The sequence below is a fragment of the Podarcis liolepis genome (genome assembly GCF_965112155.1).
Source record: "Podarcis liolepis genome assembly, chromosome: 11".
Classification (NCBI taxonomy): Eukaryota; Metazoa; Chordata; class Lepidosauria; order Squamata; family Lacertidae; genus Podarcis; species Podarcis liolepis.
The window spans coordinates 34,978,856-35,004,605 of NC_139565.1; the positions used below are offsets into that span (position 1 = coordinate 34,978,856).

Here is a 25,750-nt window from a genome sequence, read left to right on the forward strand (position 1 = left end):
AATACATACAATTAAAACAGAGTAGTTGCAATTACTCCAGTAAAAAATAACAATAAAATGAGCAGTCAGTTAACGTTAATTAAAAGCTCCCACAAGGCCACTCAGAAAAAGAACAACCAAGTTGTCATAGATTTATCTAAAAAAGAAAAGTCTTTGCTTATATATTTGTTACAAAATATATGAACTTGATTTTAACGTATAGACTGCTGATTAAGTCTAAAACCCTATCAAACTCATATAAACGTTAATTTTTGTGTCTAGCAACAACAGAAATACAAATACCCAGTAATTGAAAAAAGCATGCCAGAAGATCGTTCAAAAATGGTTATGAGGGACTTCATATACTATCTGCCTGAAAACAATCCAATGAAGTAAGTACACATTTTATTTTTATTGTAAATGTAAATTGTTTTTATATATTTGTTATGTCTTCATTTTATCCTTCCTTTAAGATACCTAGGCCTCCTCCTTTTCACTTTCCAGGCTTGTGGAAAATTTGGGATTCCTTGTTAAGTTGCTTTAAATAATATCAGCTTTCTCTGTTGTCCATAGGAAAACATCAGGGCTCATATAAAGGAATTTTAAGTAATTCGATTTCTAAATAATTCATAGTTGTCTTATTCTGTCAACCAGTAAATCACATACATTTTCCCCCAATCCCACTGAAGTTTGTGTGAATAAACCAATTAAAAACCTAATATTTCACATTAAAGTGTGCTGAGTAGGATGGTAAATCACACAGGTAAACTGCAGGAGTGTTCACTAGTTGCTGTCTTCAAATTTTATTTTAATAAATGGTTAATGAAAATTGTGCTTTTTATATTTAATAGATCTTCACTGGTGGAAGAAAAGAAATCCGAAAAGCCTTCTACAGTGACTCAAGCAAAAGAGTAATTTTTTTGTCCCTTCTTTCAAATAGAACAAGTGATCTGTGCAATAATTTAGCACAGAGGGATTTGTATGAAAAAGATTGGTTTGTTTAATATTATTGAAACTGAATTATTGCTCTAAAGATTATAATCCCAGAATTTTTTCTTTTACTTGAAGATATACTACTTTGGGCAGTGTATTGTAATAAAATACCCATATGGTAAAACTCTGCGAGGACCAGTTTAGACATAATCCTAGCTAAGACCAAGTACGTGCTGTGTTCTTGGGTACATGGGTTCCCCAAGCCTCTTCCCTCTCACATGGAAACTCACTGTACCTTATCTGCACTGTCTTTAACAGTTGTGGGCAAGAAATTCTCAGCAGAAGTCTTGTGTGCAAGTGGGTTACCAAAATTACCACCTTTTGCCTGCACTGACATTAACCACGTTTAACCTTAAGTCCTGGGGACGCGGGTGGCGCTGTGGGTAAAACCTCAGCGCCTAGGACTTGCCGATCGCATGGTTGGTGGTTCGAATCCCCGTGGCGGGGTGAGCTCCCGTCTTTCGGTCCCAGCTCCTGCCCACCTAGCAGTTCGAAAGCACCTCTAAGTGCAAGTAGATAAATAGGTACTGCCTTATAGCGGGAAGGTAAACGGCGTTTCCGTGTGCTGCGCTGGTGCTGGCTCGCCAGAGCAGCTTCGTCACGCTGGCCACGTGACCCGGAAGTGTCTCTGGACAGCGCTGGCCACTGGCCTCTTAGGTGAGATGGGCGCACAACCCTAGAGTCGGACACGACTGGCCCGTACGGGCAGGGGTACCTTTACCTTTACCTTAAGTCCTAACCCAGCATTTGATTCTTGATTTCAAATGCTAGCTTAGGAGTTCCCAGGGTTAGTACAGAAATAATACCATGGTTGATGGCAGCAAGAGGAATATTAGTACATCAGAGGAGTGGGTTAGGATTGTGATTTATTTATTTATTTATTGCACTTTCTCATCTGCTAGTGGATGCTGGCTCTCAACAGCCTATTTAAAATATATGCCTATTTAAAGTGTATGTGCAAGAACACATTACAGTCTTCTGAAAACGGTGTACAGTATAATGACAGTGCCACGGTTGGAAGTAACTGATAAGCGCTTGGGCCATAGAAAATAATTTTTATTTGAAAAGGAAATATGAAGAAAGTTCCCTGCTACTAAAACTGTTATCTCTTCCCATTTCAGGCCTGAAATCATTCTTGAAAGCGAAAATGAGGAAGATGAGGATGAAGAAGAAGTGGGAGATGATGATGATGGCCCCCTTCTTGTACCTCGAGTAAAGGTTGCAGAAGATGGTTCGATTATTCTTGATGAAGAAAGGTTAGGTTTTGTCACTTTGTATCTGCATTGGACATTGCTGCATTTCCCCTCTGACTCTGTTTCGGTCTCACATATGCACTTTCTTTCTGCTGCCCCCCTTCAGTAGCATATGCTCAGTTTTAAACTGCAGAGGACGGGGAGCAGAGATTTGAGGCAGTGGGAATAAGTGGTGGCGGCAAAGGAGCTTGTCCACTGGGGGCCTGTGTGGTGTAGTGGTTAAGAGCGATAGACTCATAATCTGGGGAATCGGGTTTGCGTCTCTGCTCCTCCACATGCAGCTGCTGGGTGACCTTGGGCTAGTCCAGGGGTCGGCAACCCGCGGCTCTCTTACATCTTTGCCGCGGCTCCGCAGATCCTCAGGGACCCTGAGCAGAAAAGCAGAAGCGCCAGAAAGAGGAGGGGGATGGAGCTGGGCAGCCGAGCCGGGCAAAGCAAGGCGACGGCAGCAGCGGAGCTCGAGAGGCGGCGGCTGCTGGGATGGAGGAGGAGGCGGCGGCGGCCGGAGAAGGGTTGCTGCTGCTTCTGCCGCCAGAGGGAAGTTCTGCCAGGCGGCTTCATGGCTCATAGCTTCCCCCGGGGTAGGACAGGCGGCGGCGGTGGTGGTGAGGGGGAACGCTCTCCCAGGCCACGCTCTCCTCAGCCCCGCACGCGAGGCACCTGAGGCGAGGGAGAGAGAGCATGCGCGCTCGAGGGAAATGGCGGGGCGGGGTTTTTGTGTGTGTGTGTGAGGGGTGGCGGTGGTGCTTCGGGATCCTTTTCCGTGCCTTGCTTCTGAGTGGCCGCCGAGTTGAGGGAGAGCACCTGAGGTGAACCACAAAATGGGCCCGCCCTCCCTGTCAGGGAGGAAGGGGTGAATTACATCAGTGACGAGGAGGGGGTCCAGAGGTAGCCAGCAGGAGAGGCGGGGGAGCACGAGAGCAATTGCAGAGGGAGGGGGGCTGTTAGGCACCAAAATCCTGCATGCGGGATTTCCCCGGTTCTCTCGTGCCTATGCAATTCCTGCCCTTCTCCCTTCCCCCTCGAGATTTGCTGCAGAGACAAGCAAATGAAGAAGAAAGGGAAGAGTATTAGCTGACATGTCCCCGGATCCCATGGAAAGCACCACAGATTCCTTTGCTTACCAGCTCTTTTTATTTTAAGTTGGCTTCAAACCTGTAATTGTGTAGGTGTATGTATATATACATATACACACATAAATATTCATATCTCTTCCCTCTCACCTTCCTTTCACCCAGTTTCTCTGGCACTGGTTTATAAATGCTGCTATGTAGAAATGACGAGAAAGTTGCACCAGCAGAAGGAATGGATATGTGCTGTTAGTAAAAAGAGAGGGAGTTGAACTGCAGGGAGGGACAGACACTTTTCTATGTATTAATTTGTATAATGCCCTCTATGCACATGGTGCTTTGCAAAAAATGGATATGAGAGGTACCATACCCCTCTTTGCTATCTGAAATAGACTCAGGGAAAAGAGAGAGAATGGGGGGAGGGGAAGAATGTGTGGTTATTTACATTTGGCTTGTTTTGCGGCTCCCAATTTTTTTCCCTTCCGGAAACGGGTCCAAGTGGCTCTTTTTGTCTTAAAGGTTGCAGACCCCTGGGCTAGTCACACTTCTCTGACGTCTCTCAGCCCCACTCACCTCACAGACTGTTTGTTGTGGGGGAGGAAGGGAAAGGAGAATGTTAGCCGCTTTGAGACTCCTTCGGGTAGTGATAAAGCGGGATATCAAATCCAAACTCTTCTTCTTCTTCTTCTTATTAATACTATTATTATTATATAAAAAAATTCTACCTGTGGAAAGTGTGCCAGATCTGTCACCTGAGTACTTTGCCTCTGGTTACCTAATAGCCAGCTGGGCCCTGGAACTCTTAAGGCTTCTTGTTTCTCACATGGATCTTAATGGTTGCTGGATTAGTGAACTATATTCATATTGGCATGGAATTATAACTTAAGGCCATACTGGAGTTCACTGAAAAACTGTAAACTGTTTATTAAAGTGTTTGCTAGTAAGAGCAGAAATTCTAGTAAATTTGAGGTGGGAATCAATTGGTCTTCACTATTTGTTAAGACAGTTTTCTTGCAACATTTCTTTTTTATTTTAATATCTCTCAATTTCACATTTAGCTTAACTGTGGAAGTTTTAAGGACAAAAGGGCAATGTGTGGTAGAAGATAATGATCCCATCTTTGAGCGTGGATCCACAACAACCTACTCAAGTTTCAGGAGAAGCTATTATACCAAGCCATGGTCAGAAAAAGGTAGGTGCAGCTCAGTGATGTTATTTGCATTTCGCTTTGAAGGACCCCTGGACGGTTAAGTCGAGTCAAAGGTGACTATGGGGTTGTGGCGCTCATCTCACTTTCAGGCCAAGGGAGCCAGCGTTTGTCCACAGACAGCTTTCCAGGTCATGTGGCCAGTATGACTAAACCACTTCCAGCGCAATGGAACACCGTGATGGAAACCAGAGTGCATGGAAACGTCGTTTACCTTCCCGCCGCAGCAGTACCTATTTATCTGCTTGCACTAGTGTGCTTTCAAATTGCTAGGTTGGCAGGAGCTGGGACCGAGCAACGGGAGCTTACCCCGTCACGGGGATTTGAACCGCTGACCTTCTGATCAGCTAGCCGAAGAGGCTCAGTGGTTTAGATCACAGCGCCACCCGCGTCCCTGGCTTTGAAGACCTACACTTTTTTAAGTATCTTGGCTTGTATGGCTTGAGGTGGACAAAGCTAGTGTGAGTGGCAAGAGCTGCATGCATCCCTATCTTATTTCTATCCTGGACTTCAGTCACTGCAAAATAATGGAGTTACTGTCATGGAATCCTACTCAATATTGATCCAGTGTAGATTCCAATGTCTAGTTGGCAGAGTAACAATTTAAACACATTGCAAAAAAAGAACAGAGGCAATTGTATTTCATCCAGCAGAGCTTTGCTGCTACTGAAGGCAAATGAGCATAATAGTCACAAATCCAATACATTCAAGATTGGCGCTGTCCATAAGAAATCCAGTTGCAGCAGACTTAACTTAAACCTACAGTAACTTACAGTAAGTCTAAACCTTAACACTAAGCATACTATGTACAGAAGGAAAAGAGATAGAAAGAGGAAAGTGAAACCCAGGCTCCTTCTGGCCTTATTTTTATAGTCAGCATGACCTTGACTGAAAGAGATAACAGGACCAGTTTAAGCCAGCTGTACTCAGCTTCTCTGAAGGAATAGCCCAAACATCATGAACCTTCTGCTTGTTTCTTTCACACAGAGAAGCTTCCAGAACCTTTTTGAATTAATTAGAATAGGAAAGATCTCTGCACATCAGATCAATACTTCTGCACTAAGAAATGCAAACTGACAGTTACATCATGTAACATAATTTGTATTTTTTTTACAATCCATGGTGTGTGTGTGCATGCATGCAAGTTAATTGCAAGAGTAAGTCTTAGTGGCATTTACTGCTGCAAAGAGTTATAGCGCCTTTGACTTTCTGTGCAAATCTGGCAGTAGCGATCAAATGATTATGTATCCATATAATCTCAAGTAATTCTCATGTTCTGTTTCTATTATCATGGGCAGCCACAGTGGTGCCCATATACATTGTTGGACTGTAGCTCCCATTAGCCCCAGCCAGCATAACCATTAGTGAGGGATGTTGGGAGTTGTAGCCCAACAACAACTGGAGGGCACCAGGTTAGTTACCCCTACTCTAGATCTACTGTACAGAGTTAAAAATAGCTGGATGCTAATTGACAGTGTTTATCGGTGTGCTTTAAACTTGGTGACTCACACTAATTATTCATTGCTGCCAGAGGAAGATTAGTGTTAGTAGTTTGCTTCTTTAGGCTCCATTTGTGGTCCTGGAGAGATATAACTTAGTTCTGCACCCTAACATTTGGAGTGAATAGCTTAAAATCCTTTTCGATGGGAACACCTGAAAAACAGAACTGTGTTTCACTGAATTGTAAAGCTATGCAACCCTTATTAAAATGTGCAGTACAATGCAGTAACTAATGTTAGTATGAAGTATTATCCATTTCATAATATGCAGCTAAAGGGAGATGCTTTGGTATTTAGCTGAATGTGTACATTTATTGATCATGAGATTAAAATTGATATACCAAAATTGCTCATTAAAAAATGGCTAAACTGTTTTCCCCCCTCTCTTACAGAAACAGATATGTTCTTCTTAGCTATAAGTATGGTAGGAACTGACTTCTCGATGATTAGTCAGCTTTTTCCTCACAGAGCAAGAACAGAGATTAAGGTAAGCACTTAAAAAACCCCAAAATCAAGTGAGAAGTGATCATCTGGTTGTGGATCTATCATTTTATGCTGTTCTGTTAAACATTTGCACAGATCATTTTAATTGAGTTTGCTTCGTATCAGCTGATGATCTGTGAATGGCTTATATAGCATAACTTTCTGTTTTCAGAATAAATTTAAACGTGAAGAAAAGTCCAATGGATGGCGAATAGATAAAGCCTTCAGTAAGTATTACCACATGTTTAATCATTTTTTTCATTTGGGGGAAATGGTGTGTGCCCTCTAGCAAAACTAAACTAAAATTCCATAACTACCTTTTTACAATAGATAAACATTTTGAGTAAAGGGTCTGTTTCATCGCTCTGTTAGATCTCGTTTAATGGTTCTTGATATTCAGTAAATATTATGTTTTTTCGTGCTATTAAGTAGCATCAGGACTACATGTATTTTAAAATACTAATTTTTAGTTGCATGAACTTCAGTGACAAATCCTTTCAGGACAACAGAAGCTCAAGACAAAATTATTATATTTAGCTGGAATGTTTGTACATAAAATAATCATCTCACCCCTTTTACAGAAGAAAAAACGCCATTTGACTTTGATTTCTTTACAAAACTCCTTGAGAAGGTCCTGGAAAATGAAAAGAGAAAAAAGGATAAGGATGCTAAATGTCAGCATCAAAAAGAAAAAAATCCCAATGAGAAAAAAATACTCAAGAAAAAGCGAAAAGGTATTTCTAAGTACTTAAATGTATTAAGGAGTAAAAGTAAATCCTATTTGTTATTAAACTTCCCTTCTAAGTTCTGATGGAGCCACTGTTTTGCATTCCTTCTGTGTGCAATGTTAGATTTGTCAGTGTAGACCGGACGTTGGCAATTTTTTTTAGCTGTGGGCAGGTCCACTGTCCCTCAGACCTTGTGGTAGGCTGGAGAAGCAGCACCGGGGTTGGGGGGAAGCTAGAAGAAGAGGCGAGGGGGGCAAGTAGTCCTCCTCCCCACCCCCAGCCGCTGCACTTACCTTCCCAGGGGCTGCTGCTGCCGCCACTGCCACTGCTGCAGCTGCTTCTCGTGGGTAGGCAGAGGGAGTTTGTTCGCTCCGCTCTCTGGCCCACAGGAGCATCAGGGCGGCGATGGTGGAGCGAAGATGAGCGGCACAAAAGGGCTGGCTTCAGAGAGGGGCTACTTAAAATGGCACACAGCCAGCTCAGCCCAGCCCCCTTCCTCCTCTAGGCAGGGCAGGGAGAAGCCAGGAGGAGGGAGGGAGGAGGCGCCACCGTGGTGTGTGTGAGGGAGGGGGAATGGAATGGCGCAGAAAAAAATATGGTGCAGCCCGAATGAACAGAATCCCCACGCTGATCCACGGACAGTCCATGGGCCGGATCCTGAAGGCAATTGGGCCTGATCCGGTCCCTGGGCTTTAGTTTGCCGACCCCTGGTGTAGACAGTACTGCACTCTAGAAAGCCTTTCCGAAGGCTTGATTGGCAATGAAGGCTGCAAAAACACTTTGCCTTACAGGCATTTCACATAGTGCATGTTTGATTGTTGCTTTTTTCAGTGCTAGAATTAGTTTTGTTTTGATTTCTTTCACTGTTTTGACAGGTCTAGGGCTTGCTCTGTCTTATCCTTGGGTTTTTATTTTAATTTAATTTTACCATCTTGAATAGTTTTGATTGGAATATGTCACATGCATAGTCACATTGGGTGATATCCGATGGTGCCCATCTGCCGGCAGAAAAAACTTTGGCTTCTCCTTCTCCGTATAGACCTCATGCTGTGGGACAGATTTGGTTGGTTGGATAGATTTGCTGCAGGGAAGGAGAAGTCCTATTGTGCTATGTTGCATATCTCTTATTTTCATATAATATTGCCGTGTGTGTGGAATTAAGACTTTTCCTCACAGCTAAGACTGTCTTTGGGGGTGGGGTATAGTGGAGGGAAGGAGGACTGATGGAAGGGAAAGCAGAAAACGTTGAACAATCTTATATGGAGGAAGTAGAATTCTATTTTTGTTCTTGGGATTTTGAAAAAAAGCTTTTTGGTATTTTTTTTTAGCTTCCTTGTTGAGAATTGTCTTGCTGTAGGTATATTTACATTGTATACTTTGATAGCTAAAGTTGTCAATGGACAAGCAAACCATGGTCAGGATGACCCGCAGAATGCCAGAATTTCTGATGCAGAAATGGAAGTGGATGCTGGCACAGCCGAAAAAGAGAACGAAGAATCTCCTAGCATTTTGGAGCAGCCAGACGGACAGACAGTTACTGAATCAGTGATGGTAAAAAAGAAGAGAAAAAGGAAGAAAAAAGATTCTGAACAGGAGGCAGAGAATCTTCCTGACGAAAGAACTATTTCTGCAGAAGTGGCTGAGGGAGAAAAAACTAGAAAGAAAAGTAAGAATCTAGAAATTGTTGCTACTATGTCACAGTGTGCATGTGTGCTGATTTTGCTAATCTTCTTCCAGACACTAAACTATTTATTGTAAGATAAAACAGCCTTAGTAACACAACCAGATTTAATAATCACTCAACTGAAGCTCATTTACTTCATCTTAATGACAGGTGTACAGCATAAATAGAGATGATTTTCATCTTGAATTTGAATTTACTTTAAAACCTGAATGTAACAAAATGGCTTGATCTGCATCTGCAAGTAGTTGGATACGATATGTGTTGTATTCCGAAAGATCTGTAGGCTGTGCAATTGCACAACATTGTTCTATATTTCAGGGTCAATTATGAAAAGTGAGTTTTATAATGGTTTGTGTTGAATTGTTTCCATAGTCACAAGAATATATCTACTTGAAGTTATTTCGTTAATTTATTTTTCATTAATTTTTATGTCATTTATTCCATTAAGTATTTTCAGGAACTGTTGTCATAGTTAAAGATTCAGCTTACTGTTAAATAAATTCCATATACTGACTGGCATTAGGATGACTGGGTTAGGGAGGACATTGTGTAATTTTCTTTTTCCTTCCTGTTAACTTAAATACAAGATTAATGCTTTGTGACAGTGGGAAATCCAGATCACTTTAGGAAATTGCACTTCTTTCACACTAGAGTCCTTCCAGTAAAGGAACCCAGTAAATTAAATACTCTTCATCAGAGCCACTGAATAGAGTGCAATAGAATTAACTGGATCTGGTAGGAGGAAGCTTTAATTAAAAGCATATTAGTTATTCAGAATCATCCTGCCTGCCCATAACAAATAGACCAGTGGTGTAACTGAAATTTACTTTGGGGTGGGTGGGGAGGAAATGTCCAAAGATCAATTTGAGAAAATGGGAATGAAACACAGAAAATACTGAAATGTAGTGCTTTTGAAAATTGCCATCTGGATAGTAATTTCAAAGAAAAAAGTTAATGTGGAAGCAACCAGAGGCTCTGTCTTTTAAGTGTGTTTGAGTGGTAATTGCTTCAGTGGACATATAATGTTCAACAATACATTCTCAGGAAAAAATCTACCATCTAATGTGGAGATAAATGGCACAGAAGAAATTGGTGAGGAACTGGAAGCCCCTGATGAAGAAACGCCTGCCAAAACTCTTCCATCTGTTGAAGAAGACCCACAGGTGGATGAAGAGACAGAGGGAGACATTGGTTCAACTTTATCTGGGTAATAAGATACATTAATAAGCCTTGTTACAAAGTGTAAATATAACAACTTTATTACTTCCTTTCCAAAAGTCTCCTAAAGATTCCCTGCATTGCTGTATTACATAGAGCCCATTTCATTTGCCACTCAGATGTGGCTGACAAATCTGCCTTAATTTTCTTTATATGGAGCTATTGAGTCTTTTATATACAGAAACAAACATTTTTTTTTGTTTGGAGAGTGCATAGGAGCATTCAAAACAAATGTCATAGCTTGCTTTCTCTTTGGGCTGGGAGAAAGATAGCACACCTCTATAGAATCTCATAGGCAAATATTGAATAACTGCAGTGTGCTGTGAACTTCTTTTTACTTGCTATCTGTGTGTGAGCAGCAGTCTTCTGCTTGAACAATGTGGCTTCATCTTCTTTCCTCCCACCTGTAGTCCCCTGCCCCATGCAGCCCCACATCTGCTCTGAAAGGTTGCAGGGGGAAGAAAATTGGAAGGCCTATTGTGTGAACAGAAATGTGCTTGCACAGTGCTGAATTTTGCCTTCAGATACAATGTTTGAGCATTGGAGGGGGTCCTTTGATAGGACGTTACAGTGCAGTCCTTTAACTCCAGCGGGGCAGCAGTGGAGTGTGATAGAATGGCATAGCCACCTCCACAATTCCTCTGCTCATGCTTCCTGGGGCAGAAGGCAGTTGGAGGTAAAAACCCTGTCACGCCAGCCTGGAAATGATGCAGTGATAAGGCCTGATGCTGAGTTTCTTGGGGGAGTGATGCCAGTGGAACTGTTTTGGGCTTGGCCATTCCCAATTCCCACCCCAAGCAGCACAGAGGATGGGCAGAGGGAGGGGGGCTGGATTCCAGCCTTAGCCTTATATGAGTATACAAATGTGACAAATAAAATAATAAGTGTTAGATTTAGACTTCGTGCTAAATTCTTGCCCAACAATTGACTCTCAGGGTAATCCTGATGAAAGCCCTACCTTATCTTTGTTTTCCAGCTGTAAAATAGGAATAGTGAACTAGTCTTCAACAGTAATTGCGATGAGATTGCACATGAACAATCGTGTGTAAATGCCAGTAAAGAGAGAAGTGAGTTTGAGCGCTTTTTGCTTATCAGTCTCTTTGAGCAAGCCTCTGTCTCAGTTAGCACAGCTGGTGAAAGACAAAAGCGAAAGACAAGAATCTGCCATGAGCCTATGGGGTAGAGGAGGAAAACCATTAATGCTTTCTTCATATTCTTCTTACCTTTACAGTATTCAGAAAGGTAATGAATTCCTAGACATGGATTCCGGAGAAGCAGATGATTCAGATGCGGGTTCTGAGCACCATGTTGGGCAGCCTTCAGAGTCTCAGATGTCTCTCAAAACAAATAAAGAAGGTTTTGAAGAAAACAGTTCAGCAAAGGTAAACAATATGTACATGCGATTCTAGCCTACTTCCTATTTCAAAGAAACAACTCATAAAATAAAACCCACAAGAAGGCAGTGAATGCCACACTTAAGGTTTCTGTTCTGATTCGGCAGAGATTCCTGCATATGGATATTGCTTTTGGATATGGCTATTATGTACAGAACAGGGTGGGGGAGGTAGTGCGTTGAAGACATTGCACCTGCATTTGCAGGCCTACTACCAGATAAGAGGTTTTATCATCTCTGATAGCTTATTTGGACAAGGACTCATACCAAATGTTCTGGGAGCTCACTGATCGTTTCCCATTTCTTTGTTCTGGATTTGTTCTTTCGGGTAAAACAACTCAGAATGAGTGGAGGACCAGCTGGGTGAGGGACTGTTTCAGCCTTCTTCTTCTTCCCAGCTATTTTCCCACTTCAAGTTGCCTTCTTCTCAAATGCCGTTTTTCCTTGAGGAAAAACAAATAAACCAGAACCTGTTTCACTTGGGGGGAAAAGCAGCCTGGGAGAGGAGACAATTCTGAGAGATGACTTAGGTGAGGAGGAAAGGATTAAGCAGTCATCAACCCACATGGGGAAAATGTTCATGGAATATGCATGTCCACCCGGAGAATGCCTGCTATTTGTTCAGTGGGGGAGATACACAGCAGTCTGCAAAGACTTTTGCTTCATATGCACAAGCTGTAAAAGCTTCTGACACATCATCATCACCACTATTATTATATTTATGTATTTATATATTACATTTGTATACCACCTTTATCTTCCAAGGAGCTGAAGGTGGTGTACTTGGGAGCTGACTGAAATTCTACTTTAGTTCAATTTCCCCCCAGAGAGTGAGAGAACAATGTGTGGGGTTCCCCCACTTTCAACCGTGACACACACATGAAATTCTCACCAGTGTTCACTTCTGTTTTGTAGAGAGGTCAGCTTAGTGGGTAGAGGTTCTTGCTCCCGGGCATAGCCTCTCCCTTCATCATTAAAGAAGCCAGGACCATAAGATCATACTAACTGTCCTTATTTCCTTGCAGAATGAAGTAGCAGAGTTAGATCAACCGGATGAAAATACAGCCTTTCCAAGTTGTAATGATGAGCTTATGTGAGTAAAATAATTGGACGTGATTCCCATTTCCCCACATATAATGAAACTAATCCTATAGCCTGATTTGGGGGTGGGGGAGGCTTTCAAACAAGTTGTGAGTTCTGGTGATCTCTCTATGGATAGAATAGGAAAGAGGTTCATGTCTATGATCTCATAACTCCTATTCCTGGTTCTCAGCCTTGCTTTTAATTTATTACATGGGCTTGGTAAAGTTGGTCTGGAGATTTTAGAAAAGAAAACTCACTACCATTTGAAGTGAATAAAATAACAGAAAAGAGGTGGAAAATATATGATGGGTGTGAGGTCTATTTGCCCAAAGGAATCTGTCTTTTTAATTTCATATTTGCTTTTCTAGAGTGCAATCCTATGTATGTAGATTCAGAAGTAAGTCTCATTGAGTTCAATGGGGCTTACTTCCAGGTAAGCACATAGAAATGGAACCTATTCACCTTCCTACAAAGGTGTGGCATTGGAATATAATGTTCCTTTTGGTCAGTGAACTAACAAGATAAAGGCTTTGTAACAGAGACTTTATGGAGCTTGTGAATACCGAAAATCCTCTGAATACCTGTTGCTGGAATTCACAAGTGACAAGAGTGCAGTTGTGCTCAGGTCTTGCTTGGAGGTTTCCCATAGAGATTTGATTGACCCCTGTGACAACAAGATGTGAGAGTAGATGGGCCTTTGGTCTGATCCAGCAGGGCTCTTTGTATGTTCCTATTTCTGTTTCTTAATGTTTATAGAAGTAGATCCTCTGCTGTGCAAGGTTGAAATACATAGTTTGAATCCAAAGGTGTGAGTATTGTTTGAGCGGAGTCTTAGATTTTTAGCAATTTCTCCATCCTGCAGAAAATTTCTAGGCTGCTTTGCATGTCTTTCTGGAAACTCCTGTTACACTCAAAAGTGGCTTTTGGGACACAGGGGGCTTTAGCAGGAAGTGACTGGCAGGAAAATATAATAGATGGCACCACCACTTCTACATCCCATAATAAATTATGTTAACTGAGATGGTTGGTGATGGACTAGATTTGTGTGTGTTGGAAAATATAAATATATTCAATTTAACTTCAGGGAAACGGATAGAGCAGCTATTGAAAAGCCCACAGTGAAAGGACAGCTACAGAGACTTGCAGCAGAACCGTCAGAAGAAAAAGAACTTCCAATTAATGACACATCTGAGGGCAAGATTTCTCTTTCAGAGGTTCTGGTTGCTGCAGAAAAGGTATGGGACTAAATAATTTAAAATTAATACAAGCCTTTATTGTCTCTTCTGTGCACATGGAAGCTATTTTAATTTCACAACCCAATCCTGTTTTTCAGAGGGCTCAGGAGATTGGCTGCATTGTTGCACACACCCTTGTTGTTATTTCAATTTGTATACTGCATTTTATCAAAAGATCCCAAGGTGATGGATAGCGTACACATTTTATGGAGCATAATAATAAACACATAATACAAAGCAGAATAATAGACAGCATAATGATAATAACTCTTATCTAAGTTCTTTATGTCTCTTTCATTTAGAGTTCTGTGCAAGATACGACTGCTAACATAACTGGACCTGCCATAGAGCAAACAGACAGAGCAAGCAATGATGTGGCAAGTGAATCCCAGTAAGTATATGTAAAGTAGAAAGATTGAAAAATATGGCTTAAAGTGTGCATCACTTCACCACTTACTATATTCAGTTGTGGTGAAGAAAGCAGCTCCTAATGGTGCCTAGAGAATGTCATCTCCTAATTAGACATTGTAGGAACTACTAGGAGTTAAGCAGCTTACACTGATCTGTGTTTTTTTGGGATAGAAGAAGAGGTGACATTTTGGAGCAAAGTCTTGCTTTGATACTGAACCAAATCAATCCTTTTTAGAGATGAGTCAAATACTACTAAACTTTAACCATAACAGCGCATTAGGCATAGCTGTTGTAATGAGTGGAAACTAAAAACAGAACTTTTCACAATTTCTTTTTGGATTTTTTGCATTTGAAATCACTTGGACATTTTAGGGAAGGGATGGGGAATCAGGTCCCATCCCTGATGTTGTTGGACTATAGCTCCCATCACCCCTGAGCATTGGCTTTGCTGACTTGCGCCGATGGGAGTTGTAGCCCTACAAAATCTGGAGGGCCGCAGGTTTTCCATCTCTGTTTTGGAGAGTATAAATAATTGTTTTTATAAGTTATTTGCAGGTTTTGCCTAAAGAGTGTTGGGATTATAATTTTTTCTCTGTGTGTGTTTTCAGAGACACTCAAAAAGCTCCTGTAGTGAGAGGCCGTCGGCAGAAACCTAAACCTAATATATTGAAAGTGTGCAGCAGAAAAGAAGCACCTCTCCGGGAAAAGCCTGAAAAGTCAGAGGCTAATGAAACAGGAGGAAAGGTATTCTCTATGTTAGATTTAATTCTCCCCTTACCCTGCTCCTGCAATTTGGGAAATTAGGAAAATAACTCTCCATTATTATTATTATTATTATTATTAGTGATTTTTAACTCTATGTAAAGGATTATGTTAGTTGTTTTCTATAGTAGCTTTCTGCCACTTTATTAACTACCATTAACTACTATTATTTTAAAAATGTATACTCCACTTATTTTTATGCCTGTTCCTCAGAACAATGACCAGCATGATGCACTCAGTATCATCACAGAGGAGACTGCAGAAAAAGATTGCCAAGTTTTAGATACTGAATCTCTGTAAGTATGTTTATTCAAGTTTATTCTATAATTTATAGGCTGACCGTTAGAGTTACCCCACAGCAGATTGCTCACAACGTATTACAAACTGTAAAATTGTTCTATAAAACACAATATGACTAAAACATAATAGCAGCAGCAGTTAAAAACAGTATCAGAGAATTAAGCAGATTCAGATAAACTGGTCTTAAATCATGTCATACTTTAAAGACCAAAACCAGCACCTTGGATTGGGCCTAGAAATTAATAGGCAGCTACTGTAGTTGGCACAGAGTAAGTGTGAGATTATTGGAACTCTTAGTTCTCATAACTTTTCTTACTACTGCTTTCTGTACCACGTGAAGTTTCCAGACAGTCTTTAAGGGCAGACTAGTGTAGAGCTCATTACAGCAATCCAACTTGGAGGTAAGAAAGCTGTGTATTACAGAGGCAATGTCTGCTTTCTGTGGATAAAGCCACAGCTGCTACACCACTCCTGTTTTTATTATACAACTATGCCTGTTTATATACTGTTGTTGTTGATGATGATGATTATGATGATGATATACCTTTGGTTTATTCATATGGGGAGAGTTGATCCTCCATGGTGACAAGCTTCTAAAATTCGAAGTGGCAACTGTAATTGGTTCAAATAACAACCAGGTTCAATTACATTATGAAATGAAGGATATTTGCAATGTTTAATACCCCCTAATTCTTTTCCTCCCTGAAATCATTGTTCTTTCAGGACTAGTAAGAAATCACAAGAAAGCAGCAAGCAGGTTGTCTTGAAACCTGCACCATTAGCAAGGGGACGGAGGCCCAAGCCAAATTTAGGAAGGGTTGCTAGAAAGCCAGAAGAGCCAGCAAGAAACACGGAGGCAGAAGAAGAAAAGGCAACTGATGCAGCCATTGAATCATCTGAGAAGATTCGGATACAAGCTGAATATAACAGCCATGAACTCCTAACTGTTACCACAGTAAGTACCACAGCCTGCTTGCTACTGTACATAAAACATTATGTGAGCACTTGACATTTTAGATGAATTAGATTCCAGCCAGCAAACATTTATGCTTCTTGTAAACCAGTTAGTCTAAAAGGTGCCAGAGCACTCATTTTCTTAATATAGATGGTAAGATCACATCTTAAGTACTCAAAGCTTTCTGTATTATATTTTTTCTGGAACCCCACACCCTTTTCAGTCCCCTTTATTTTATTTTTTTAGCCACATGCATAAAGCTGAATGTGCACAAATTAAATGTGAGGAAGTTGCAGGCTTACTATACACACAGTCTTGATCTTTAATTCAGAATTCTGGAAAATGGGCTTCCTGCTGATGTAGAAGATGTACACTGTAGGTGCACAGGGCATTATATCCCTACTTTAGCAGACAACGTACAAAACTTATGTTTTTGGGACTGGGGCCTATATTTGAAAACATTCAAGAGCACAGCATCATTTTGCTTAAATAAGATGTAATCTGATCCAGAAAATAACATGTGCACATATTGGTTTTGATACCCAAGTTAAAGCTTTCCTTCTTTTTTCCAGATGTAATCCTCAATAATTCAAAACATATGTTTTGTTGTGCTAACTGTATTAGTAAGAAAGGGCAGCACACTTTTGAATTGCATTGACTTCATGCATAGAAGAATCCTGAGCAGTGTGAAAACTTACTGGTACTGCTTTATCATACCAAAGCAGTCTAGTACATTAGCAATTTTGACACCCCCAGTACCAGTGTAACCTTTTTTTGTAACTATTATTTTAAACTGTTATTTCCTTTTATATTGGTATTAATTTCTTACGTTAATGCAGGCTAAAGGCTTAAAAGAACACTGTGTTCTCGTCTAAGTATACACTAGCTGAATGTCTTCAGATTATTTTCTTTATGAACTCTTACACGTTGGATGTTTCAGAGAAGTTTAATTTGTTTCCTAGGAGGCAGCTAGTTATGAAGCTGACATTCCCCACTGTGATGTCTTAGAAGACAAAGCTGTTGCCAGTGCTGAGAAAGTGCTTTTGGCACACACAATCCAATCTCCTGTAAAGACACTCTTCAAATGTGAGAGCCATGAACTTAAAAATGTGTTTCCGTCAAGAGATAAAGTGGAGGATGTGAAGGATCTTGCTACCAGGTAAGGTTTATTATTTTGTAGGTAAAGAATAAGGGGCACAATGCCATCTTCTTAATGGAAAAAAATGCATACTGACATATGTGTATGTTTGTGGCAAATACATTGTACAGGCACTCCCCCCGCCCCCAACGCACATTCCACTCGGGTTCAACCGTGTTTACGTGCGTTGCCACAAAATAAAAAATAGTGCCAAAATGGTGTTGAAAGGGTGGCAGAGACCCGGAGATCGGTGAAAAACAGCTTGCATGACTGCTGCAAGTGTCTCGCTGCCTCCACCCACTCATCCTTCTTGGCTTTCTTCTTCCTGGCCACCAGAACTATAGTGTGTGGGGTGCTCTGTGTTTCCCCTGCCTGCCCACCTACCTGTGACTCCCTTGCTCACTTGTCAATTTTGTTCCTTGATCAGGATCTGAGAGTCCCTCTTCCCTCTGATTGCCATCACCCTCTCCCTCGCCGCCCCACAAGCAGGCAGCAACATTATTTATTGGGGTATGAGTGAAAACATCTGTTGCCTGCATGATAATTATAGGAATTGTCCTTAGTAATTGAAACATGTGCGAAGAGTGTAAGTAAGCACATATTCATGTGGGTTGTGGTGTTGTATTGGGCAACACTGTGTTGATTGGTTTTTTCGTTGCTCCTGAGATTTTAAAAAGGAAAACAAAATCACACACCCTTTCTTGCTTACTTAGAAGTTATAGAAGTCTTGTTGACTTTTCTTTATCCAACAGCGATTCTAGTTTTGTACAAGAAGAAAAAGAAAATTCTGCTGAAGTAGAGCCATCTTTGAAAAGTCTAAAGGAGAACACAGAAAAGGCGGCAGAAACAGAGGAATTAATACAAGCAGAAAAAGAAATGCTTACAAATGAACATAAGACTGACTCTAGAGAAAATACCAGGAGTGAAGGCAGCAAGTCCTCTAATCTGGATGTAAGACTTATTTTTAATGCTGGTACTTTGTTCTTGATAATTTAATAGCTTCAGGTTGCAGTATCGTTTGCTCCTGAAAGTACCTATGAATTCACTCTCATCACAATAAAACATTAAACATTAAATTACACTCAATACTGAGATTTGTAGAAAGCCCTGTGCGGGACAGATGGTGTATTGGCAACCAGTTTGCATGTTGTTTCCTATGAGATTACTTGTTGACCTTAGGCCGTATATGATATACTTGCAGTTTAATTTCAGGAGCACAGTGTCACTATATTTTCCTTAAAAAAAGCCAGGAGTTCCTGGCATTGTATGACAAATCATTCTTGAAACTCAAGCATGAAGGGTTTCTTTGTGAAGGATGTCCATGTTTTAACAAAGACATTAAGATGACTTTCTTAATTTGGGGTTGTTTTTTAAAGTCACATAGGCACAGGCTTGTAGTAAACTGCATGGACTGTTTACAAAGCTTAAGTGAATATCAGATTCTTAAAATGACTGAGAGTTAGTAGAACAGTTCAGCTGGTTTAATGCCACTTTCCCCTTTGCTGATGTTGCATTACTTCCCTGTACAAGAACTGAAAAATATTACCTTGGTAGTCTTGTGTTGTACTTGGATTCCCTGCATGATTTGTGTGTGTGTTTTTCCTTGAACTTTTAAATTTAACTGCGTGCATTTTGCACCAGGTATTGAACATTCTGATAATATATTTTAGGAAACTATAGCATGCGTAATCCTGCCACCGCCACTTTTGTCAGAGGGGAACTCCTCAGATACTCAAGAAGCAGCTGCAACAAATGAGATCGACTTGTCTCCCCCAAGCCATTCTGACTTCAAAAGTAGTGATCCAAATGAAGTTTTATCATCCCCAGATATCCAAGAAAAGATTACAGTTGGGTAAGGATCTATCAGCTTTTACAGAGTTTTATCAGTTGGAAATCCACCCCCCTTTACAGGTCTGCTGATTTGAAACATAGGTTGAAAAAATTCCTATTCCTTTGATACGTTGATAGATGTTGGAGATAACAGATTTTCCTTAACTGAAAATGAGATGCAGTAAAAATATCCAAAATTAAACCTTGTTTTCCATCCTTCTGTGATGGAGCTGTTGCCAGAACAGGTTTATCTGTCTTGCTTTGGGGCCAGGGACACCCAAGCAGCCTTGCCACGGATTGTTTTATTCCCTCTAACTGATCACTGCAGTACCATTTCTGGGGATTTCCTGATCTACAGGAGGTGAAACAAGGTGCTGCAGCAGTGTAGGCATGGAACATGGTTCTCTGCATCTAAGCTGTAGTTAACTAGGGAATCCTTGGGAAAGCAATGAATGTGTGATTACTGAAGATTAAAGCAAGATAACACCACATAATTAATTTACTGATGAACTGAAAAGAAAATTATTTTGATTGGTTGATTAAGTTTACTTATGTGCCGCTTTTCCACAATTAACTGTGTCCAAATTTGACAGCCGCAAAAGGCATATGTTGGGAAGGGCAATGATGGCAAGTCTCTCCCTCAGCCTTGTGGAAGTACCAAATGCAGGTTTTATTGCACTTGTTTTTCTGTTGCATATTTGAGAAGTACACTAGTTACCATTAATCTGTGAAACATGGGATAAATCATTTAACCTATGGATATGGTTTTGTTACATGTGTGTATCAGTGGTGATGTATCTGATGAGAATGATTTTAACTGCCATATGTGCTGCTTTGGGTCTCCCCTCCAGCAAACAGAGCACTGTTCCGCCAACACCTTTTCTCAGAGGCCGATTCCAGAGACCGAAACCTAACATAGGAAGAGCAGTTGGAAGGAAAGAAACACCATCTCTAGGAAATGAAGCAGCAGCAGCTGGAACTGAGAAATCAGAACTGCAGAAACATGGACCTTCCAGAACTCTCCCTGCAGTAGTAAGTTAAGAAAAGGGCCAGACTTTCTTTAGTAGTAAAGACATTTCAAATTCAAGAGAGATTTTGTTTCTATATTTTTGCAAATACAGAGTAAAGTTGAGACCATCATTGCTAAAATGGTTCCACGTTTTGATGTTTATGTTGCTTCTTATTGCCAGCCTCAGTTAAAGAGTGACAGAAAAAGATTACCTGCTGAAGGCTTGGAGAACAGACTGGTAGACATGGAGAAATTGATTCAGGAAGACCCTCAAGCACCCAGTACCTCTCAGGATATTTCAGATCAATATCCCAGGTGTGTGTTCTTCAACAAGGTCTTGTTAGCTTGTCCCAAACTCCCTTTATTATGTGTGCATGACTTTACAAATCCTCCATATTGTTAAGAGTGCAGTTCTTCTCTGCTAGGGCCCCAATGGGGATAACGCTTCTTATGGCCTCAAGCTGGTGATGCTCAGGTTTTGATAATACAGCAAGAGGAAAAACAAATGGGGGTTCTGCTGTGACACAGCGTAGGCAAAGGTTCTCTAATTAAACCATCTCTTAGCTATAGGAGAGCTTTGGGTTAGTGCACTCCCACCAGTAGCAACTAGAGGGCACACAGTGATAAGAAAAAAGCAAAACTGGCCCTCCTTAACTGGGGGGAAAGGGAGTCCTACGTTAGAGTTCTGCCTTTCCCTTTTCTTGTGTGTGCTCACCTTGGGCTTTCTGCTTCCTTCCTTGCTTGGGCAGCTGCTAAAGCCTGTATCTTCTTCCTAGCAGTCTCCCATCTGCTCCCTTGTCACCCAAGGCTATCAATGCATGTTTAAATGACCATTTATCCTCCCACACACTTTGGGCGATTCCACACCCTCCTTTCTGTTCTAGCTGCAACTGTTTTTCTCAGGTGTGGAGAGTATTGACTTGAGGCAAGGACGCAGCTAGCATGGGGCACAGCTCTGGCAGAACCCCAATACACTTTCTTTCCAGCTGCAGTTTCCTAGGTCCAAATTCAGGAAATGGCAGTTGTTGCAAACCACAGAGTCAGATTTCCTCTCCTGCTTCTTTGTAGAAAAGAAGATGGATGATCCTGGACCCTTTTCAGCATATTAGGTCTGAATGTAGCCATTCAGCTCTTAGGCAGTTACTTTACTTCCTCTGTTTAAGTTTGCTCTTTCTTGCTCTAGAACTGCCACTGAGAGAGAAGCAGTTGGTCAAGTGGGGAAATCTGTGAATTTATTAATTAAGAATATTTCTAAGCTAAACTTTAGGGTGGAGCCATCTTCCCTTCCTCAGTAAAACTGTAAACAACAACAATTGAAAACAGTTAAGTAGCGCTGGCTTTGTAGCTGGTGCTGTAGCCAGGAGATATAGATTGGCTGCAGATGCAGAGGTCACAAGACTACTGCTGCTCTCAGCTGCTGAGGCTGGCTTGCCTAATGGTGAGAGGCTCTGCATGTGCAAGGCTAGCAAGGGGGGGGGGTGAGTAGCTGTAAATGGTGAAAGGATTGAAGTCTCCTCCCCTCTCTCCTGTTTGGCTTTTGCCACAAACAGCACTCCCTTGATTCCTGGGCCTGTTGAATCACTTCAGTAACATTTTCTCCTTTTGTGGGATAGGGAAAAACCAACTTCCCAAGAGAATAAGCCATGTACTATCAAACCAGCTCAGCTGGTGAGAGGTCGATTCCAGAGAGTCAGGCCGAACCTTGGAAGAATGAATGACAAGAAAGAAGACCCCGTGTCAGAGAGCATTACTGCTCCAGTTGAGGGAGACATAGAAAAAACAGAGATGACCAAGGAAAGCGATCTGCACCCGCCTTCAGAGGTTAGCCACACACTTAGTTTTCTTTCATTTAAGCACAGCTTTACCTGTCCCAACATTGTGGGAGATGCTGCTGCTTTTCCGGTTCATTTTTGGGCAGGTGAGGGAGCAGAGGGGTCTGCATTAGGAAAGGGGCCGCAGAAGCAAAATAGTTCTGGCCCACATTCTTGAATAATTGACCATTTTTCTTGCAAAGGCTTTATAGAGTTTTTCCTGCATATCTTTTTCTGTTGTGTATTTTAAATTAATTGTGTTTTTGAGCAACGAACCTACTTGTGTCACCTTAAAGACTCATAAATTTACTGTGGGATGAGCCACAAAAGCCAAACTTAAATTCCTACAGCAATGATAATTCAGACGACAGAGTCTTAAGATGGTTGACTCTAAGAATTTTCTGTTTGACTTCTTTCTTAGAGTCAACCATCTTAAGACTCTACAGGGAAATTCCAGTTCACACTAACTTCTGGATCACAATCCAGATTAAGCTTTTGAGCAGGGATCCCATGCAGACGTTGGTAGACTACAGCTCCCGTAATTTCTGATTGTTGGCTGTGTTGGTAGGGGCTGATGGGACTTAAAGACCAGTAACATCAAGGGGGTGAGCACTATGTTGTTAGGGTTATGTTTGCTCTGTTAGTAAATTGACAAGTGTATTTGTTCTAAAAAAGGATAATGTCAATGTCCAGGCATCCCTTGGTGATCTGGAGAAAAAAGAAGTGTCGGAATCCAGTGAAGCCCCATCACCCCAAAGGAATATCGATCAGCAGAAAATTGATTGTCCTGAGAAGCCAGAGGGATGCAAACTTCCAAAAGACCAAAAAGAAATATTTGTTTCTAAAGATGTTGAAGGAAAGTGTCTGGATCTTCCAGAAAGGTAAAATAGTTTTCAATAAGTTAAGTGTTTCTTTGAGTACTCAAATCTTTATATCAAGCATTATTAGAACTTTCAGTTATCTCCAAGCTGAAAATAACCGTGCCAGAGGGGTGAGGGTGGGATTTTGTTTTTACTTTTTCTCACTATCACAAATTTATTGGGTTCGTGTGGAGGAGATAAGGAGGAGCTAAGATTGGTTCTGGGTTTTTAAAGGAAAAAATATTAATATAGTTTAGACTCTAGACAATAAAAGGTAGATATACCAAAACACACACACACATTTTCAGGAATAACTAAACACTGGAATGATCTAATTGTTTTGCTGTTACTTTTTCTTTTTGGTCAGTGATATCTCTGGTGCTCATGAAGGGAGTCTTTCAAAAAGCATAAAATCCACACAGCTGTTGAGGGGTCCTCTTCAGAAGCCAAAACCAAACCTAGCCCAAGCAGCTAAAAAGAAAAAAGCCTCTTCAAAAGGAGAAGTCAGCACCAAAGAGAAAACTGGAAGCGATACACAAAGCAACACAACCCCAAGTGACAGCAAATCTGGGAAAACACCCACATTAATGGTGAGCCCTGATCAGGAATTCTAAATCATATTTTGATTTAAATGGTTTTGACAACATTGGATTTTCATAAAGAACCTGGTTGTTGAACTGCTTTTATGCTGTCTGAAATCACCTGCAGCAGCATGGGAACAGCAATGAAATCCTAGGATGAGTGGAAAGCACCCATTCATGCAAAGGGATTCCCTTCCCTCCCCACCCACCAGATGCAGTGGCCTGTGTCACAGTGAACCCTTTGGAGGAGTTTTCAAGGGACACATAGAGCTGCATCAGGAAGGAGAAGCCAGGAAATCCCCAAGGTGTATGTGTATTGTTTTTAGCAGATCCCATTCTCAGGTTCAAAGTCCTTGAGATTGCCTCCTGCTTTCTTTTTTAAGGCTCCTTTGGCAATAAGATACACAAAATTAAGATTTTGTCGCATTCTCTCTCCATTTCTTTCTCATTAATTAGTTTTCTTAAAGTGGTAGCCTCGCTGACCTGGTGTTCACCTTTTAAACCACAGTTAAGCTTAACTGCAGTTTAAAAGGAGGTCACTCTGCGGACCTAGCACACTATCCACTTCATTACCAAAATTAGCAATGGACTACAGATAGAAATCAACTAGTATAACCTGGATTTTTTTCTGTAGCTGTTAAAACAGCCACCTTCAGTGTCAGTGTGGAAAGGCAGGATATAATTTAGATAATATAATAAATTAGACATTTTTAAAAGAAAGACAATTATTTCAACATTTTTAGATAAAACTGAATTTTTTTTCTGTTTTACCTGAATGTTAAAGAAGCTGGTTGTCTGCTGCTTTTGTTTAAAGCTGGATGTGAAAGGAGGGGTAGGAGATCTGAAAGGTCACAGAAGAGTTTAACGTATTAAATTTGGCACAATTTTGTATTGTTTCCAGCACAATTCTGCGTCATCTTCTGAATCAAGACAAAGAAATCATATAGATAGTATTGAGACGATGTCTCCAACAGGACACGGGCACTCTGGAAAATGTGATTCCTCAGAACAGTCCCCTTGCAGTGGAAGTCAAATCAAGAAAGAAACCTCTAAGGCCCATTCTGTCCAGGAGAGAGCATCTGAAAGAATAAAAGGGTAAAGTTACTCTTCGAACATTATTCTTTAAATCAGGCACCCCCAAACTCAGCCCTCCAGATGTTTTGGGACTACAACTCCCATCATCCCCAGCTAACAGGACCTGTGGTCAGGGATGATGGGAATTGTAGTCGCAAAACATCTGGAGGCCCGAGTTTTGGGATGCCTGTATTAAATGGAAACGTGGAGCATAAATGCTTCTATGAATGAATAAAACGTGAACATCTAGTCCATATTGATAATATAAATGCAGGCCCCTAAGGAAAAACATGTTAGCAAAAGTTTTGTATCTTTTTAAAAAAGAGTTGATTGTCATCTTTTTTCATCACAGAAGAAACATAAATACGCACCCTGTCTTTTCCACCCTTTACAATGAACTCTTCTTAACAAAATGTCTTTGTATACTTAGAAAACAAGCGGGAAGGACAGTGAAACAGAGGAAAAACATAAGTGGATCAATAACGTCTTTCGCTTCTGAATGTGAGAATGACCTTAGTGAAAAGGGGAAACACTACCAAAAGGGGAAACCAAATGTTGGTAGAGGCAGAAGTTCAAAACCAGTCCTTCGCAAGAATGCTAAAAAGGAATATGGGAATTCAAAGGTCAACCTGGTGACTCTTAGGGCTTCTTCTCAGCAAGAGGATGATGATGACGATGATGGGGATGACTTTGAGCTGGACTATGAAGTTGAATGCTTTTCACCAGAGGAAGTAAACAAAGCTCCAGTGTTTGTTCCTAAAGGGCTTCGATCTCCAAATCCAGTTCCTGTTCAGATTGAGGAAACAATGGAAGAGGTATGACTGAAACACCTGTAAAGTGGGGGTGAGGAACCAGTGCCCCTCCAGATGTTGGACCCCAACACCCATATGGCCCAGCCAGCATGGCCAGTGGTCAGGAATTATGGGATTTACAGTCTCATAACATCTGGAAAGCTATAATTGCATCATGCCTGCTGTAAAGAGATGACTGCAGATGTACCAGTTCAGTGTGTCTCTCTGATTGGCCATACTTACATATAGCTGCTTAGCACCCTTTAAGCTAAAGCAGAAAATAGAAGGTCTTAGACATTTTATTGTCAAGTATAAAAGAACAGCTAATGGAGAAGAGTTGATGGATCATTTTGCCATGAGAAAGATGGTCTACATTATACAATATGGGGCCAATTGCTTGCCA

General features: G+C 41.1%; 1 protein-coding gene across 3 annotated transcripts in view; it reads left to right on the top strand.

Annotated features, from left to right (window-relative positions):
- Window positions 1–25,750, top strand: part of BDP1 (BDP1 general transcription factor IIIB subunit) — a 47,672-nt gene that overhangs the window by 4,444 nt on the left and 17,478 nt on the right. For 2 of the 3 annotated variants that reach the window (XM_083465138.1, XM_083465139.1), the window contains exons 3-28: window positions 262–371; window positions 831–890; window positions 2,094–2,228; window positions 4,354–4,487; window positions 6,394–6,488; window positions 6,657–6,711; window positions 7,066–7,218; window positions 8,597–8,878; window positions 9,941–10,103; window positions 11,346–11,496; window positions 12,533–12,600; window positions 13,675–13,825; window positions 14,128–14,216; window positions 14,845–14,980; window positions 15,212–15,294; window positions 16,022–16,253; window positions 17,216–17,412; window positions 18,144–18,342; window positions 19,062–19,243; window positions 20,073–20,253; window positions 20,412–20,545; window positions 21,844–22,051; window positions 22,717–22,922; window positions 23,269–23,491; window positions 24,384–24,577; window positions 24,987–25,371. In XM_083465138.1, the coding sequence (XP_083321264.1) occupies window positions 262–371; window positions 831–890; window positions 2,094–2,228; window positions 4,354–4,487; window positions 6,394–6,488; window positions 6,657–6,711; window positions 7,066–7,218; window positions 8,597–8,878; window positions 9,941–10,103; window positions 11,346–11,496; window positions 12,533–12,600; window positions 13,675–13,825; window positions 14,128–14,216; window positions 14,845–14,980; window positions 15,212–15,294; window positions 16,022–16,253; window positions 17,216–17,412; window positions 18,144–18,342; window positions 19,062–19,243; window positions 20,073–20,253; window positions 20,412–20,545; window positions 21,844–22,051; window positions 22,717–22,922; window positions 23,269–23,491; window positions 24,384–24,577; window positions 24,987–25,371 (4,206 nt within the window). The remainder of the gene's footprint in view (window positions 1–261; window positions 372–830; window positions 891–2,093; window positions 2,229–4,353; window positions 4,488–6,393; window positions 6,489–6,656; window positions 6,712–7,065; window positions 7,219–8,596; window positions 8,879–9,940; window positions 10,104–11,345; window positions 11,497–12,532; window positions 12,601–13,674; window positions 13,826–14,127; window positions 14,217–14,844; window positions 14,981–15,211; window positions 15,295–16,021; window positions 16,254–17,215; window positions 17,413–18,143; window positions 18,343–19,061; window positions 19,244–20,072; window positions 20,254–20,411; window positions 20,546–21,843; window positions 22,052–22,716; window positions 22,923–23,268; window positions 23,492–24,383; window positions 24,578–24,986; window positions 25,372–25,750) is intronic. The other variant, XM_083465140.1, reaches the window with a different exon arrangement.